The 19,172-nt window shown below is 49.5% G+C and overlaps 1 protein-coding gene across 3 annotated transcripts in view; it reads right to left on the bottom strand.

The window, feature by feature from the left end:
- Positions 1 to 19,172, bottom strand: part of COQ8A (coenzyme Q8A) — a 36,560-nt gene that overhangs the window by 7,543 nt on the left and 9,845 nt on the right. For all 3 annotated transcript variants that reach the window (XM_079106625.1, XM_079106626.1, XM_079106627.1), the window contains exons 3-6: positions 12,797 to 12,982; positions 8,967 to 9,374; positions 8,645 to 8,711; positions 1,304 to 1,378 (exon numbers count right to left, since the gene is read on the bottom strand). In XM_079106625.1, coding sequence (XP_078962751.1) covers positions 1,304 to 1,378; positions 8,645 to 8,711; positions 8,967 to 9,374; positions 12,797 to 12,973 — 727 coding nt within the window. In that variant the 5' untranslated portion in view covers positions 12,974 to 12,982. The remainder of the gene's footprint in view (positions 1 to 1,303; positions 1,379 to 8,644; positions 8,712 to 8,966; positions 9,375 to 12,796; positions 12,983 to 19,172) is intronic.

Below are 19,172 nucleotides of genomic sequence, written 5' to 3' on the forward strand. Positions count from 1 at the left end.
TGGAGCATGGCTTGGGGGTTGCCCAGAGCATCCCATCCTGACCGAAGCCCCTATTCACATACTAATAAACTTGGGCCCCTCCACCCTCAGCTTCGGGTTACCACTATCTCTGACAAAGGACACCAACTGTAACCTTGGAGTCAAGTTGGCCTCTTCTCTGCTTGGAAGAAGTGGGTTGGAGAGCAGCCAGTTCCCGGTGGGGAACAGGAGGGGTGCTGGCCCTGGGGAGCCCTGGCTTCTCCTTCCAGAGAAACCTGGGCTTCATATCCCAAAGTGTTTCAGCACCAGCACTAAATATATCTTTGCTAAGTCTTCCGTCTTCCAGCCCCTTCCAAGGACACACAAAGTGTCCTGAGTCCCCAGTCCTCAGGTGTCTGTAGGAATGGGGCTAATGCTAATGCCCTCTCCCCAGAGGGATGGTCTATGGTTGAAGAGGGTCATCCAGGCAGCTGGCAGCAGGTTCCCATAGGTGGGGATGGAGGTGTGAGGCACCATAATGAGCTGATGTGCCCTAAGAGGGCCAAGAGGAGCCCAGCCTGGAACTACATTTGGAAAATCCACTAAGCAGACAGCTCTATCAGTGCTGCCCATAAAAGCCCCAGGAGCCTGCTAAGAGAAAACCCTACTGGGCTGACTTCACAGCCACCCGCCTACCTCTCCCTGGAGAAGCCTAAGGAGGGACTCATTGGCACCTCCAAGATAGGAGGCAGCTAGAGCCTCAACTGCTCCCCTGGCCACCATCCCAGCATCTAGCATTCCCCAGGGCTTCGGTGTGCTCAGTCTGCAGAACACTCTCCCGAGTGCCAGCCCACAGCTCGTCACCAGACTAGCATTCTAAACAAGCACTCTGACCTGACTGTGGCTGGACCTGGGAAGCTAAGGACAAAAATGTTGTGATCTCTGCCCCAGAGACCAGAGTCTCTGGATAAGCTCCCTAGGTTGGAGCACGGGGAGGACCCTGTGGCTCTGTCCCGAACACCTACATCTTTATCCACAGGGAGAAGGGGAATTCTGGGCACCTAATGAACCAGAACAACAGTCCCCAGAGACACCTGGGAGAACAGGACAGGAACTGAGTGCATAAGCACAAATGGTAGTATGTGGGTGTGAGGTGGTATGTGGAGAGCCAGAGGGAACCAGCCAGGGGCTGGGTGGCCACTTGGGGCTAGAGGATGGCCTTCCAGCTGCAAACACTCTAGAGCAGAACAATCTGAATATCCAGGGTCCTACTTTTGGAGGCCCAGTGCCCAATGGGCTCCACATCCCAGGCCCCTCTGCCCCTCCCACGCAGGGCCTAGCTCACCTGAGGGGTTCTCAGGGCGCAGACTCTTCTTGGCAACCTCGGCCAGTGCCCCAAAGCCCAGGCCCACAGCCAGACCTGCAAGGAAGGAGAAGGAAGCAGGCACTAAGTGCTCGCACAGGTCTGAGGCCACCACTACCACTGGGTTCAGGCAGATACTGCTGCAGCTCACCAGGACCCTTGCTGGCACTCCAGTATTTTGAAAAGGGGAGTGGGATGGGAAACAGCCATTAGTGGTTTCAAAAGAACATTAGGGAGGTGTTTCCTGTGAAAAAGTCTACACATCCCCTACTTGCATCACTTTTGGTAACCTACAGGCCCTAGGGCAGACACATAGACCCCCAAGGTGGCACATGATGGGAACACACTGAGAACAGGCACAAATGGGAAGATGGACCAGGTTTGGTCTTGGACAAGGCACCTTGGCAACACAGGGCGCCCTCTGTGGCACATACTACCTGCTTCAAGTCTGTAGGAAAAACCTCCAGGAACCTAGAATTCTCTAAGGAATCCTTGCAGTAACATAAAGCAATCGGTGGGGGGAATCTTCTGCAAACACAAAAGAAAGGATGTCCCCACTGCAAGCTCATGGGGGCTTGTGTGAGCTGCAGTTCCCACCTCACCCTCCTGGTGGCCAGCACTGACAGTCTGAGGACAGTGGGGCTCTCACCCACTTATGCAATCCTGTAAATCAAAACTCACTAATACCTTGTTTGTCCGCAAATAAATCTCTGGAAGGTCCCCACTGTTCAGTAAAACCCCATCTCCCAGAGCCCAGCAGGTGCAGCCCCGGCCACAAAAAAAACCCTGGCAGCTCCTCAGGGTCTGTGTCTTCTCACATCAAACCCACTTCTAGCTGGCTACCCAGAGCAGGCACACCATTAGTGGAGAAAATGATTAGCACACTGACTTGGAGGAAAGATACCAAATCTGCCTCCGGATGAGCAACCTCCAGGAGAACAACAGCCCCTGCACCTGCCCAGAGTGGGTGGCTGTCACTGGATGCTGTTTAAGGAGCAAGGAAATCTGCATCCATATCTACATTTTACAAATTTTATACAGTGATGATGCACTACTTTTAAGAAAATATTCAACTTACTAAAAAGTTTATCTCATGAAAAAGAAATTTTAAAATTCAGAAGTAACTAATTTGGGGCTGGGGATATAGCTCAGTTTGTAGAGTGCTTGCCTTGCAAGCACAGGGCCCTGAGTTCAATCCCCAGCACCGCAAAAAAAAAAAAAAAAAAAAAAAGTAACTCATTTAAAAATGTTTTTGCAATACATTTTATCTACCATTAGATGGCAGTGCACCCTCCACTTCACCAGCTGTGACTGCAGCTCCTGCCTCACAGGTGGTTGTGAGGAGAAGGGTAAAAGTGCTCACAGTAGGGCCAGCACAGGTACTGTGACAAAAGCGTGTTATTTACAGAAAGTCTATTCAAAATGGCCGGGCCAGCGCTGAGCAAAAGAAACCTAATGTGAGTCAGATATTTTAAATTTTCTAATAGCTCCATTAAAAAAAAAAAAAAGCAAGAAACATGTGAAATGAATTCTAATACATTTCATTTAACCCAATATATCCAAAATAGTATCATTTCAATAAATAAATGTAAAAAATATTAGAGATATTTTATATTTGTGTGCATTTGTATTAAGTCTTCAAATGCTGAATGGATTATATATACGCTCAGCACATCTCCCTTTGGACCAGACACATTTCAAAGGCTCAGTGTATTGGACAGCAATACTGTCAACAAGTCAAGCTCTGGTAACTGCAGGAAGAAGGCAGCTTCTGTAAATGTCCTTAGGCATGACAGTAACATACCACCGAGGACATTTTGGTGTACTAGGATGGAGATGCCAGGTCCAGATGCCTGGTGGGTACCCCAGCTGTCTTCTCTTCAAAACATCTCCAACCCCAGCTCCAGAGGGCACTGGACACAGAGTTGGGAGCCAGAGTAACCAATTAAACATTAATTTTCTACCAGCTGCTCACCTCACTCTACCCTGCACACTATCTGACTTAAATAGCAGGCAACGTTAACCTTCACACCTTAGCAATTTTCAGTAATGTCTCTGCATCCAGACTCTTCTCTGCCTAGAACAAGTCCAAAGACAAGCCCACAAAAGAGGCAGATGGCATCACAGGTCATTCAGCCTGGCCCCTTGCAGGCAGAGGTGTGTTCTCCCACCACTCTGTGGCTGGACCTCCTCAAATGTTCTGTCAAACTATTCTCTGGCCATTTCCATGTTCTCGGAGAAAGCCAACACTGCAATGGGAAGGACCTGTTATTAAACAAATCACCAAAGGGACATTTCACAAAGGAGGGCTAAGGCTCCTTCAATGGCCCTACATGTCCCTCAGGACCATCCCTGTGCCAGGAAGACAGACAGGATCCCCACAGCAGACAGCCCAGCGAGTGAAAATGAGCCCAGGTGGCCAAAAACTTTGACCTTAGCCTCTCCAGCTCCTGTTCTCATGAATCCAGAATAAATTGGCCCCCCCACCCCACCTCGCCTGGAACTCTCAGAACCCCAGCCTACTCTGCCTTCTTCCAGAAACAGGTGGAACCAGGGGGTTGCTCAGCTGGGATGCCCCCCAACGTTATGAGGAGCCCACACTCAAATTCCTGCCCCCCAGGAGGGACCCACCTCTGTACCCTAAGACCTCAGGAAAGAGCAGCTCTCCCAGCTCTGACCCCTGTTCTAAGATGCTTAGCCCACAAGAAGTCCTGAAGAAAAAAGGCCCCAAGGTCCCTGTCAACAGCCAAGTCTCCCTCCTGGCCTATGAAGGTGACTGCCTGTTCTGAAAAAGCTCCTGACATCCCTCTCACAAAGCAAGGTTTTGCAGTTGAGGAGTAGCAGGGAGCAGGGCTCCCCATAGCCAGGGCCTGCTCAGGGTGATGTCTGGGAGCCCTGGGCCCCTTGCCAGGCCTCTTCCTCCCTGCAGTCCCTGTAGAGGTCTGAGCAAAACAAGGTCCTCCCTGAGTAGTCCCTGGGATTCTTCCCAGACCCCGGAGGTAAAAAAAAGCAAAACACAAACAGGGCCCTTCCTGAGCAGGCTGGATGGAAGGCACTTGAGAGCAGAAACGCCCATGGTGGCAGTGCTCCTGTGGCCTTGGCTTTACCTGTTCACACTGCAAGGTGAAGGGAGGCTGCAGCGGCAAGGGGCACACGAACCTAAGGATGACCCCAGCACACTCACACAGAAGCTGTGCCAGCCACTATCCTGAGCCTCGCTTCTGTTGGTTTTTGGTTTTTGGTTTTTTGCAGTGCTGGGACAGAACCCAGGGCCTCACACATGCTGTGCAAGCGCTCTACCACTGAACCGCACCCCAAGCCCAGGTCTTGTCTTATTAACACATATAATGATCCATTTAATACTAAGGAAGTCTACACACAGTAGAGGGTCAGGGGTATTTTCCTTTGCTTCCAGAATCCTTAGTGATGTAGTCTCTATCACTACCACCACCTGGCATCCTCCAGCCACCCTGAGCCTCCACACAAGGGAACAGGAAAAAGCGGGGCAGAAGTTCCCTGTGCCTTGTTCTCGCAGATTGTTAGTATCTGGCCTTCCATTACCATAAGTGATCAAGTGATGAGGTGGGAACACCTCACACAGCCCCTCTGCTGGCTGCCAGGGCAGCAAGGGGACCTAATCACAGGGTCAGTCAGCTCATACTTCCACATACATGACAGAGGCCAGGGCTGAAGTCCTAGGGCTGCACAAACATGCGTGTGGTCCTGGACTACTGGACAACTTCCTGGCTCAGCTTCCTCATCTGTAGCTATAGAGAATGATAATATTCTCATCTGTAACACCAAGCTTCTAAGGGGCAAAATATACAGAAAAGTCCCTTTCCAAGATTTCTCCCGAGAAAGCAGAGAGGCAGACTGTGCCATTTCTTTAAAAGCATCCAGAGCACATCTATCTCACTGTAGTCAACACACCCCAAACTTGCGCTGGCAGGAAGGAATAGCTTCCCGGGCACTCTGTTGTCACTGCATGACATTCCTTGAGAGGAGACCAGACAGGGTCAGCTTTGGACACAGCTCTATTAGCAAAGGGGGTATCATGCCAGCAGGTTGGAGCTTATGACTCTGCACAGAGGGTGTAGATACTCCCTGACCCACCAACCCCTACTACTCTACCACCCTCTGTCCCCTACCAAGTGTCCAAGGGCATCACCACTGAAGGACATTCTGCACAACTTCTGGCAAGTCATAGTGGGGTCTCAACCAGTGTCTGAAAACCAAGAGGTACAGCAAAAACTTTCACAAAACTGAGCTATTCACCCTTCATCCTTTATCTTGGGAGGATAAAGGTCCTTTGCACTTCTGCACTGTTTCCTAAAGTTCATTTCTGACCCCAAATCCATTAAATGACCTGTCTTTCACAATTTCTTTAGCAAAATCTAATATCCAAAAACCATGCTTCCCATAGCATCATAGTCATAATGTCTCACAGCCAAACTGGAATTAGGATTTCAACCACCATCTTGGCATCAAAAAGAGCCACTGAAGCCAGGTGTGATGGCACACACCTGTAATCCCAGCAGCTCAGGAGGCTGAGGCAGGAGGATAGAGTGTTCAAAGCCAGCCTCAGCAACTTAACGAGGTACTAAGCAACTCAGTGAGACCCTGTCTCTAAATAAAATACAAACTAGGGCTGGGGATGTGGCTCAGTTGATGGAGTGCTTGCCTCATATGCACAAGGCCCTGGGTTCAATTCCCAGCACCACCACCAAAAAAAAAAAAAAAAAATACACACACACACACACACACACACACACACACAATACAGCTGGGGATGTGGCTCAGTGGTTGAGTGGCCCTGAGTTCAATTCCCAGTACCCAAAAAAAAAAAAAGCCACTGAAATTGCAAACCACCTGCAGTTAACCTCCTGAAAGACCTGGGTCCCTTTAGCAACGCTACCTCCCTGAGATCTACAGCAAGCCCCTTCCTTCCTATGTCCAATGTAGAAACTCAACACCTACCAATCTACACATCAAAAACATCTCACCTTTAATGAAGGAAAGAGAGGTTAGAAGTGTTTTCAGAAGAACAAGACAGAACAACGCTACTTCAGACTGTGTGGACTCATTAGTAAATCGTGTTTCACACTGCAGTGAAGAGCACACTTACACAGTGTGTTCATATCTCTGAAACGAAAATATTTTTCTAATTTGTAGGGTTCTAAGGGTCTATAACATTCATTCTGATCATTTCTACTCAAATTCATTCCATTTAAAGTGTGTGTGTGTGCTGCTGCAGCTCAGACTCAGGGCCTGGCACAGGCAAGGCAAGTGCTCTACCATTGAGCTACATCCACTTAATTGACTATTTTGACTCTGCATTCATTCAAAGGTCATAATTTAGAGTTTGAACCCTTCTGGGTGGGATAGGTGGCTGTAAATTTGCCTCTGAGGCCAGAAGAGCACATTCTTTCATGACCTGGCTCCTCTTTGCTCCCATGCTGCCACCTCTAGCCTGAAACATTACCTGCCAGTTGCTTAGACAACAATGTGGGCAGCTCCAAATCACAGCTATGGGCAACCTTCAGCATACATATTCCCAAGGATGGCTCCAGGCATCAGGTGCTGTCAGCAAAGGCTCAAGAGACCTCTGACTGTGCAAAGCTCCTGCCAAGACCAGGGCTTCTCCTCACTCCAACCGTGGCTCCCTCTGGCTGCCTGTATCACCACCCTGTGAGGAGAGTACTCCACTCTGGTTTCACTACAGCGTTCTTATTTTTCCTACACATCTTCCTATGTAACTCCATCCACTTCAGTCCTCCTTAACCTGCCAGCCTCACCTAGACTTCATGTGTTCCTTCAAATTCTAATTTGCCATCAAGACTTTCATTCTGACCACTTTTCCCAAACAGAGCCTCCTGTTAACCCCACTACCTCTTCTCCTGCCCCTAGAAGACTCCCAGGAGAAGACCACACCCAGACTAAAACATGGCCAACTCAGCCTCCCGGGCACAGGGCTCACCATAGGCTAGAGTGAAGCGAGAACGAGCAGGGTTACAGAGGAAAACTACAGATGTCCTGCCTCCAACTCACAGGGAAGATAAGAACCTCTGTGAACAGGAGGAGCAAAGGGAGGAGCAGGCCAAGTCTCTGAGGAACCATTAGAGGCCATCAGGACAGTGACTCTCAAACTCATCTGGTGGAAGACACCTAGGAAGTTATTATGGTCTATGAGGAACTGCTTAAAAGGCTAACCCATGAAAATGAAATAAAGAAATCATTTCTGAGCTACAACTCAAATGATGCTTTATACGAAGTTCTTGAACAACAAAGTAGCAGAGGATGCCAAATTTTAAGATGATAATAATGGAACAAAACATTATCGCTGGGAAAATTCTATCCAATTAGCTTAGTCTGCTCTATACACTGGAAAGGCAGCCAGTCATCGCTCAACATTAGAATACACACACTGGTCCAGCTCCCGGAGTATGAAGCTGTCAGGGAGAGTGTGTGGGTCTCTGCTGTCAGTCAGTCCTGAACAAGCAGAATGGATGCTATAATCCAGATCCTGAATGCCCCTCAAAGGCCCATGTATTAAAGGCTTGGTCTCCAGTCTGTGGTACTCTTGGGAATTAGTGAAACCTTCAGGAGGTAGGGCCTAGTAACAGGAAGTTAGGTCATCAGGGGTGTACCCTTGAAGGGAATACTGGGACTCTGGCCCCTTCCTGTCTCTTTATTTTCTGACTACCATGAAGTGAGCAGATCTTCCTGCCATATGTCCTTGCCACAATGTACTGGGCCACCAGAGACCCAAAGTAACAGGCTCAGGCTACCATGGATTGAAACTTCTGAAATCATGAGCCAAAATAAACCTTTCCCACTTTTAAGTTGATTATCTCAGGTATTTTATCACAGTGATGGAAAGCTGACTAGTAAAATGAGGCTTTCAAAAGAGAAGAGGCAGCAGCATGTATGATGCAGGAGACTTATAAGGCAGCCTCCTTCCTGGAGAGGCCTTCAAAAAACTCTCAGGAATGAGGTTAGGGCAGGAGGAAAAAGGGATGCTGCAGACTCCCCCTCCCAAGTGAGGCCTGCCAAGTAGTCTAGGCTGCAGCTCATAGCAGGGGATCAGTCACTCTCGCCCCAGGGTGAGCCCAGGCAGAGCTAGAATCCAGAAACTGGGTCATCAGCCTGTGGAAATCATCCAGTCCCCCAACAGTTAATGCAAGGGCAACACTGCCACCTACTCCCCCATCCCAGGATATGGTTGAGTCCCCATCCAATCCCACGTCCATGCAGGCCCCAGGGAGGCCCCAGCTTCCCTTGCCCAGTACTGACTTGGCAGTACAACACACACAGCCACCTTACCTCCAAAGTTTGCCAGTCGCCCAATTCGTGTAACTGGCACCTTCCGCTCCCGAGCCCGCTCACTGAGCTGGAGGGAGAAAGGAGAGACTTGTTCAATCAGCAAACAGGGACAAGACCAACCTCGAGGGTTCACACTGCCCCTACATCCCATTCCACCCCCAAAGGCCGCAGTACCACCTGACAGCACATTCGCCAAGAGGCTACCGTATTCCTAAAAATCCGACCACAACATCCACAAAAAGTTCCCAAATGGGGGGCTGACACCAGTACCACTGTGAGTGAGAACCACCCAGCCCCATACCAAGGGGCCTCCCAGACGCACCATCTGCTTGTGTGGCTTGCTCTCAGGGCGACCCTTAGCCTGTCGGGCCTTTTCAATGTCCTCAGCCGTGAGGCCCCCTACTGGGGACTGGTCCTGGTGGAAGAACCTTCGCTGGAAGCCAGGACCAGAGAATAAGTCTCTGGGTTCTGCAAAGAGCCTCCCATTAACTCTGCCCAGAGGAGAGGCCACCTGGCCTGGGAGCCCAGTTTCCTTAAAGGGTCCACTGGCAACATAGGCAGGAGCTGGGCCCTCGCTGTGGGCATGACCCAGAGAAGGAGAGAGCGACTGGTCGGGGGTAGAGGTTGCAGAGAAGTCTGCAGTGGATCCAGCTTCCTGTGAGAAGTGAACCTCTGCTTCCAGGTCGTCAAAGCTCTCGGTGGCCTCAGACTCTCCATGCTTATCCTGTCCCTGCAAGAAATAAAGGCCAATGTGAGAGAACCACAGGACAGCACAACACCACTCCCCACCTCTCTAACCCTCCAAAGGAAACACCATGTTACACCCAAGACCCACAGCCCGCTTCCCAGCTCAAGAGCCAAGGCCCAAATTCCAGTCTGCTTCTTCCAGGGCTCTGCTGTGTGGTCCTGGGCAGGCAGCCATGGAGGGGACTGCAGAGCTTTGAGGAGTCGTCAGAGGAAACAACCACCATGGCTAGCCAGGGTAAGGGGGTACACAGATGGGAAGCAGCTGACCCACTCCAGGCCAGTACCTCACTGCAGACATGAACTCCGGTTAATAAGGGGCATGCAGTTAAAAGCTTCTCACTGGAGAAGTGGTCACAACCAGGACAGGGCATGCTGTGCCTGGGGGCTCCAGATACAGGGGAAGGGGAACACAGGACACATTGTGTTTTCTTTGTAATGACCTTTGAATGCTGACTCTTCCTACTTTTGAAACTGAAATGACCTTGAGTGAGTCCCTAACCCTTCTCTGCTACTTCCTCAACTGAAAATAAAATCCCTGCAGCTTCAGTGACACAGGCCATAGCCAAGGTCAAGGAACCTGCCTGAGGAGGCTATAATTAGATAGCACCAAGTCCTGAAGCCAGTAGCCTGGATTCCCTGGTTCAAGAGAAATGGATGAAATGATCAAGCGACATGCTTCCTACAGGTTATGCAAAAACAGCAGGAGATTCCAAATCCTCCTACTCTCACTAGCCTAAGACAAGCACTGGTTGTTATTTTCCTTTCACAAAGAGAAACTGAAGCTGAGAACTGATGTGACTGACAAAGGTTCTCAGCCAGCAATGGCAGAGCAGGGGTCCTAAGCCAAGGCTTGCCCTGCCAACTACCCCAGGTCACCTACTTTTCTGATAGTAGAAATCGATTGCATTTGAACTCGCTAGGCATCTCTCAGAAGGCCTGAGAAGCCCTGTAGTGAGGAGTCTAGGGCAAGGTGCTATAAGCTATGGCAGGAGCCCTTCCTACTCCCTAACTCCCATGATGGCCAGATGGCCTTGAGTTCCAGCTACTGTTGACGTGGCAGTGGGACCCCACAGGCAGTGAAAGATCCCTAGTGCCTCAGAGGGACTCTGTAAGCTCCTACCAAATGGGTGTGTGAACAAATTCCTTGCAGAGATGAAAGCCGGTAGGTTTCTAGAGTCACTGGACCTCCATCCCCTCTGGGAGGCTGGGCGGTGGGGAAGTGGGGACCATAAATCTAAGTGCTAGGGAACAAACAAGCAGTGGTCATCCTCCTCAGGTACTTCCTTGACAGTGGTGAATGGTCACTCCCTCCTACCCTAAGAACTATGCTGGGGATAGCCCTGCCTCTCCCAGACACAGTGGCTCAGACCTGTGGGAGGGAAGTGATCCTGGGAAGATACCCCTCTCACCCTGGTAGAGAAGGCCTGCCCAGATCTAGCACACTGTCTCACTTCTGGGAGGGCCCGAAGAGCTGGGCAACCTCACTTGGAACTCTGAGGGTTCCACAGGCAGAACAGTCAACAGAAAAGCAAGGGTTCCTCACCAACGAAGGCAACAAGCAAGACAGTTGGCAGAGGACAGGCAAAAGCTGGGAGTCTTGACTGAGGGTAGCACAAGGATTCTGGCCCTGTTACTTAATATATCATGGGTCTTGCAACAAACTGCTTAGATTCAGTTTTCTCTTCTGAGAAAAGGGGATAAGCACCCAAACCTGTCCCCATCCCAGGAAAACAATGATGGACACTTAAAAGTTAAAGGTCTATGTGTAGGGTGAGAGAAACACTGTATCACCATTGACTCCAGGAGAGGAGGTGCTGGGACTCCCACACCTGAGACTGAACAGAGTCCTGGGAACTATGACAACCTCACAGCCAGAGAAGCATGGTGACCTTTGTCCAGAGGTCAGCCAGTCACAGGACAGAAACAGAAGGAATGAGGAGCCAGGGTGGCCACTGAAACACAACTACCAACACATGCAAGTGCCCACACACGACACACACATGTTCCCTTCCTCAGCCCTTCAGGTTATCAGGAACATGGCTGGCAACACAGAGTGACACCACAGTGACCAAGCCAGGCCTATCTACACTCACTCTGCAACACTCAATTTTGCTTAAAAACCATCTCATAAATGGAAGATGTGGAGGCTTTCTGGACCTCCCCCAGACAGCATAAGGGACAAGATAAAGGCCAGAGATGAAGCTGCCCTTGGCAGGACTGTGCCAGCCGCCATCTAGGAAAGGCGTGGCACCCCAAGCCAGGTGCCCAGAGGCAAAAGGAAAGAGGAAAGGGAGGTTGGCTCTTGGCTGAAGCTCAGCAGACTTGGCAGGAAGAGCCTTCAAAGGCTGTGCTAGGCCAATCAACACCTGGGCCCTGTCTGGACTGTATGTGTATTCTCCCAAATTCATCCCTTGAAACCTAACCCCCGGGGTGCTACATTAAGAGGAGAGATCTTTGGGAGATGATTAGGTCATGAAGGTGCAAACTTCATGTGCTGGATTAGGGTCCTCATAAAAAAAGACCCCACAGGCACATGGATGAAATTGGAGAATATCATGCTAAGTGAGATAAGCCAATCTCAAAAAACCAAAGGATGAATGATCTCACTGATAAGCGGATGATGATACATAATGGGGGGTGGGAGGGGGGCAAGAATGGAGGAAGGAGGGACTGTATAGAGGGAAAAGAGGGGTGGGGGTATAGAGAGGTGGGGGGAAGGAAACAATAACAGAATGAATCAAACATCATTACCCTATGTAAATGTATGATTACGCAAATGATATGCTGTTACTCCATGTACAAACAGAAACAACATGTATCCCATTTGTTTATAATAAAAATAAATTTTAAAAAAAGACCCCAGACAGTTCCCTCTCCCTCCGTCTGCCTTGAAGGACACAGCAAAAAGCCACCATCTATGAATCGGGAAACAGGCCTTTGAACACCAAATTTACAGGCACCTTGATCTTGGTCTTTCTGGCCACAAAAATCTGAGAATAAATGTTTGCTGATTAAGCCTCCCAGCCAAAGGCACTTTTTCAAAGTATTTTTTTTTTTTTTTTTTTTTAGTTGTAGATGGACACAGTACCTTTATTTTATTTATTTTTATGTGGTGCTGAGGATCAAACCCAGTGCCTCACAAGTCCTAGGCAAGTGCTCTACCACTGAGCCACAACTCTAGCCCAGACAATTGCATTTTGCTACTAAGGGGCCACACCCTCACACAGGGGCCCTGCCCTACTGTGAGACAGCAGGGCATGCTGGTCACTGGGCTCTCAAGCCTTGTGCACAAGACCAGCCCCCAAGTGTCTATGTCTGGGTTACACTCCCAGGCCTCACCAGGAGCTCCAACACTGGCCCTCTTCCCACCAGCACCCCCCACACTGTTGGGATAGGCCTCCTTACCTGCACCTTTCCCAAGACCATGCTGATCTGCTCCACGGCTGTGGACTGCAGGGCCCTGGCTGCCATGAAAAGCTCCCCACCAAGGCCCAAGTGCTGCAGATGGGTTTCCATGGCCACCTGGGTCAGCTTGGCAAGGCCTTTGGCAACCATGATGGCATCCCCCAACATGGCAGCCATCCTTCAGGGCTGGAAGAGAGGAGACCAAGTCAGGGAAAGGATGCCACACCTCACACCACAGTGACCAGCTCTACACCCAACTCTGGGCAGAAGGCAGCTGGCTGTGTGGTTTTTTCATTGATTTTCACTTCTGATAAAGGCTGACTGAGGGAAAAGAAAGGGCCTAGGGCTCAAGGTAGACTCCAGTGACTCCCAATTCTCCACAGCACTGAGCAGAAAGAACAATTGTTGAGTCGGTATTGTCTTGTGCTCACCACTTCTCAAGTTACTTCACCTGGGACTCAGCCACCCTATGAAAATTCCAAGACACACAAAGGAGAAGTAACTGCACAGAGAGATCAAGTGACAGGACCTGAATTTTGTGCTGACTCCTACTCTAGTGCTCTCTCCTGTGAACCAAAACTTCACGTTGGAGTGAGGGCATCCCACTTCCAAAGCAGTCCACTCACAACAGCTATGTCCCAACCCTCCATGGCTAGGGGTGCCTGTCTGGTTCCAAGCACTCTTACTCAACCCAACAAAGCCTCCGATGGACACCCAAACAGGGATAAACAGAGCCCTCCCTGATCCCCACCTCCATCAAGCCCCCTCGGCCTCACTTAGTTACCAAGCCAGTGCTTCCAAACCAAACCAGATCCACAATGCATTAAGAATGAAATGGTCGAGAGTGAGAAAGGGAGCACCTCGGGAGCCTGTCTCAGAAACTGATTCTCTTGGTTGTGTTGTCCACCTCTCTCCCTCTTCGGTCTACTGGGTTACAGCATAAAGTGTACTTCTTAATGTAGGTCAGAGTCAGAACTGTATACAGAGTACAGTCAGGTATAACCTGGCTTGTCAGGTTACTACTCCCAGGAGCTATGTGCTGGGGACTCAGGTAAGTCCTGGTAACACAGAGGTGGCTGGAAAAAAAAAAAAAATGCAGGAAAAGAAAGGAACATCAGGACACCCACTGCAGCAACTAGGGAGCACCCTGGCTGGGAGAGGAGGGGGATCTGGCTGGCCAAGTGAATGGATGCAGCAAAATATGCTGCAAGTCCCAGAGGAAGCAAAGTCAGAAGCAGAGAAGGGTGCAGATGGTGTTTCAGGTAGGAGAGCTGTGTCAACTAACACAGCAGGTTGAGGAGGGAGACATGGCCAGCAGGAGGGAGGGACAGTGGGAGGGGTTCCCTGGAATTCCATTCTCTCATCACATTGATAGCACCACAGATGGGGAAGGCTATGCAAGGACATTTGACAGGGCTGCTTAACCAGAACTCCAGGGACATCTGAAGACAGGATCCCTCCCACTTTCCCTTCTCGGGGGGCAGCCCAGGTCACTCCAGAGATCCCTACAGGGATCAGCTCTGCTTCTGGGCCTGGGATAAAACCCCTTGTATTTAAAAGAAGAACTGTCATAATAATCAGAGAACCCACTACTGCCCAGGTACTAGGCACACTGGTATGAGCTGCCCTAACATGCCTTGTATTACACCTTTCCTTCGAGTACCAGCCACTACCATGCAATATCTAATCTTTATAAACAGTCCATGACATGGTTATTAATGACTCCACTTTACAAGTGAGAAAACCAAAGCCAGAGCAGTTAACTAACTGGTCAAGGTCCCACAACAGTGGCCCTGGGGCCCCAATCCAGCCCTGGCCTGCTGTAATCACACCATGCTGCCTCTCCAAACATATGGCCCACCAACTCACAGGGACAGGACATGGCTCAGGCACAAATAACCACTCACATTCAAATTCAAGGCAGGAAGGTTTGGAGAAGGTAACCACTGAAAGAGATGTGAGACTTGGACAGGAGCTGGTCCAACCCATTATGGGATGCCTTGTCACACCCTGGGCTCTGCTCTGCACTCCTGCAATTTATGGCAATAAGCAAGGGTAAACCCCATAGACCAAATGTCTAAGACTGGGAAGAGAGCATGTAATCAGAACTCAAGTGGGCCTAGGGCCAGTTTTCAACTGGCAGGCCAGGGTCCCACTCAATACACACAGATGCATTTCAGTTCCTAGTACCCACCATGGCCCTCTAGACCCTAGGGAGGGAGAAGGTTCTTGAAAGAGATGTGGTGGCAGAGGCAGGGGCCCCAGAACTATCTATTCAGAAGGACCTCTATCAGTGGTCTCAGGACCATCCACCAGGTACCATGGGTCCCCACAAACAGGCCTTCCTCTGGCTCACCTTTAAATCAATCTAGACAACCAGGACAGGCATTGCCCTTTGGGGAGACCTGATAATTCCAAACCTCATCTCACCTGACACCCAATCTTCCTCAGAACATCCTCCTAAGACCTATTTTAAAAATACGGACTTTGTTTTCAGACTTCAAACTCTTTCTGCCTGACTTTTCCATCCAGGTGACATAAACACACACTAAATTTTCACCACAGTGAAAATGGTAAGTGACTTTTTTTGGCCAATGTAGCCAGCCTGGCCCACTATGCTAATGGGACTTCAATTTTAAAAAGCCACTCCAGGTTCCACACACTGCAGTAAGGTAAATCTGGGACCCAACAAGGCCAGTTCTAACTCTTCTGGTTTCTAACACATGGATACAACCTAAGTTGGTTGCAGGCTGAAGGCACACCTATGAGTCCTCTATTTGGGAACTATGAAAAACTGTCTCTTTCTGTATTTTCCTAACCTTTTAATTTTGGTTCACATATCCTATTTTCAAAATTAAAAAATAATTAGTTGAGCTGGGAGGGGTAGTACTGTAACCCCAGTGACTTGGGAGGCTGAGGCAGAAGGATCATAAATTCAAGGCCAGCCTCAGCAACTTAGACCCTGTCTCAAAATAAAAAAAAATAAATAAAAAGGATTGAGGATGTGGCTCAGTGGTTAAGCACCCCTGAGCTCAATCCTCAATACAAAAAAAAAAAAGTGATTAGTTATGTTTTTCTTCCTGTCTACATGGCTGCATCTCACATGCCCAGTGAACTCCCAATCAGTGCCAAGTCTCACCCTAGATACTGGCTTCAGAGCCAGCACCAAGGGAAAGAAGGTCCTTTATATGAGTACTGTGAGGTAAAACTTTTTTTTTTCCCCACAATCAATAGATGTCACTAATAAATACCATCTGCAATTTGTGAGATTAACACATAGGTCTCATAACCACCCTAGCCAGCCCACACCCACCCATCTTTGGCAAATATTCTTTACCTACCATGTAGGACTGTACTCCAACCTCCCTCACAGTACAAAGTAAACCAACCGTTCACACCCTTATCAACACAGGAAGTTTTCTACAAGGGAGTCACTTACCTCAAAGAAGCAGAGGGGAAAACTACCAGAAGGACAAGCTTTCCACAATTTTTCTTACCTTCTGGTTTTCAAAAATTGGGTCTTAAAACCCTACTTCTAATTGATCAGAATCCCAACATAACCCATAATTTGACACTCCTGAATTTTTGTCACAAATCCCCTCTAAGAATGCCTGGAGAATCAGGCACTCAGCTACTCTGGGGCATGTTCATCACACTTTAAATTTTAAAAAACATGAAAAGCCCCCAAAACATATTTAATACACAAGTTCCATGATTTCATCTACAAGTAGCAGGACCCTCACTGGGACCATCAGCAATACTCCCTATCACAACCTGCTGTCCCTAAAGGCATTTTGGGGACCTCACCAATGAGAAACCCAGAAATGCAGCATTCCATCTCAGGAAGCCTCAGTGCCTGCCCACTCACCTCTGAACAGGGGAAGCCAAAAGTGCTGAGTGGCCACAAACTAATAAGGTTGTAGGGGTGGAGGATGGACTCATACTTGGGAGTGCCCACTAGCTAGGAACTATAGGAAAAGAAAAGTCACTCTCATTCCTTCAACTCAGGTTCACTAACATCTCCTGCTGCTCTGGTTAATCCCTGCAGGCCCTGTGGGTGAACGTGCCCCAGCCTGGGGTGAGAGTGCAGTAGCACGTAGGCATATCTATAATTCGCAGACACCAGGGAGATGACAGAAGCCAGCTGTCACTAATATGCCAGGATCAGAGGCAGAAGCATCAGAGGTACCTGCCAAAGTAGAAAAGACTGCTCTCAGAGCCTGGACATAGGCCCCAGGTTTGTCACCACCAGCTGTGTGACTTTGCCTCTTCGTCCCTTCTCAGGAGGAAAGGGCTCCGACCCCTTTTCTGGCCCTAATGTGCTAAACTGCTAACAAGCAAGTAAATATAGTCTCTATGGAGAAAGAGAACTGGAATAAATGCAGCTTCCTGCTCCTTGAGGACAGGGAACAACAAAGCACAAGATGGCATGACTCCCATGGCAAGATGGTCATGGGAGTCCCCAAGCTTCGTAAGGACATCTTCCCATTGACCTTTGCTCTCTGACCCTCCTAAAGAGCTTCCAGAAAGTCCATCTGAGCCATGCAGGAGAGCAGGCTCTAGCTGAAAGTTATACAGAACACAAGAACTTTCATATCTAGTCCCCAGAACTGAAAACCCCCCTAGGTCATTATAATAAGATGTTCCAGCAGCAATGTGAGTTGTATTCTTTTTAAAAATAAATAAAGCAGCAAGCTTGACAAGTATAAAACAAATGAACACATCACACATGCATCCACTCAGGACCCACATGTGGAAGGAAAGTGCTAGCAGGGAGAGTTCCTATGTGAACCTCCAATTTTCCCCTTCACAACCAGAATGCACCATCTGTCACTTGTTTCCTCTCATGAGGTGAGAGCAAGCTGAGGATAGTGTGTTAAGAATTTACTAAGTGGTTGTTCAACCCCCTTTATGACTACAGAGCATTGCAGGCCAACTCCCATGCAAGCAAAGCAGTGGTACCTATAACCTCCAAAATCCAGGGTCCACCTCCTTTAGTCCCTTCCTAGTCACAGCTGCCACCACAGCCTTGGGATGCACAGGAGGTTCTCTGTCCTGGGAGGTGAGGGTAGCAGGGCAGAGCCCACACTGAGAAGCCTCCCCTGGAGTAGGCTGCATCCAGCCCTCTGCTGCTCCCACATCAACCAACATCCCACAGACACCTCAAACTCAACATGTCCAAAGCTGCCCTCACCACCCCTACCCCCCCAGTCCAGGGCTCCCCAACCTGAAGCATGCCACCACCACCCACTGCTTTCCAACCCTCCTCACCAGCCCCAGTCCACCTGCACATTCCCACCTGGGCCACCCAACAGCCTCTATCTGCAGCTCTACCTGCTCCCCACCTTCTTCCCCCGCCCCCCCCGCCCAATGCATTTCCATGCTGCTGGCCAGAGCACTGACTTTAAAAGAAAAATCCAGTTAACCCCCAACCCCCAGGCCTCATGGCTTCTCTGAGATTTCAAAAAGACTGAAAGAACCTTCCTGACCCAGCTCCCCGCACCTCCCCAGCCTCACACTTGCCTCGTTCCCTCCAAAGTGTGTGTTCCAGGCAGGCCAACCTATTCCTAGGACCCAGGGTGCTCCCTCCATGCTCACAAGTGTACTTCCTCCCCTCATCCCAGGACTGTGAGCTCAACTGTCAGCTCTTCCAGAATCTGTCCCCTGCTCAGCACCCTGTGTCCCACATGGCATCGCAGCCACCACCAGGTTCTGAATCTGCCAGTGTTTTCTATCCCTCTCCACACACAGACACACGAGGCTGACAATCACAAGCCAAAAACCACATCCATTTTTCTGTCTTCCCTGTCTCTCCAGCATCAAGCACAGTGCTGGGGCCCATAGGTGATAAATACCTGTTAAATCAAATGAACTAGGCAGGTCTCTCCAAGGTTGCAGAAAGCCTGCCATCTGCAGACCTGGCTCACAGCTTTAACTCTACTTTAAGTAGAACTAAGGCCCCCTAAGAGTTGCTGGTCTGAGGCAGTAGCCCTGGAGCTTTAGTCTCTATCACAATCACCTGGTGGGTTTGTTTAAAAAAAACACTGCAGGGCCACAACCCAGAGCTTCTGATTTTATAGGTCTGGATAGGGGTGGGGAATCTGCATTTCTAGCAAGTGCAAGCATGCTAACAACATTGCTGGTCCTGAGAACTTATTTTGAGAACCCCAGTTCTGGAGACAGAGGAGGAAACGGAGAGGAGAGGTCAGTTTCCGAGAACAGGCAGGAAGTCTCCAGAGATCCCTCCCTAAATTCTCCACCTTCTTACCTCCCTCCCCAAGTCTGGCTTTCCCCTTAAGCGGAAACCTTAAGTTGCCCCCCTTTTCCCCACTATCCCTTCAAGAACTTGAAAAAGGAAATCAGAAGTGCTGAGCTT

The sequence above is a fragment of the Sciurus vulgaris genome, assembly GCF_902686455.1.
Source record: "Sciurus vulgaris genome assembly, chromosome: 12".
Classification (NCBI taxonomy): domain Eukaryota; kingdom Metazoa; phylum Chordata; class Mammalia; order Rodentia; family Sciuridae; genus Sciurus; species Sciurus vulgaris.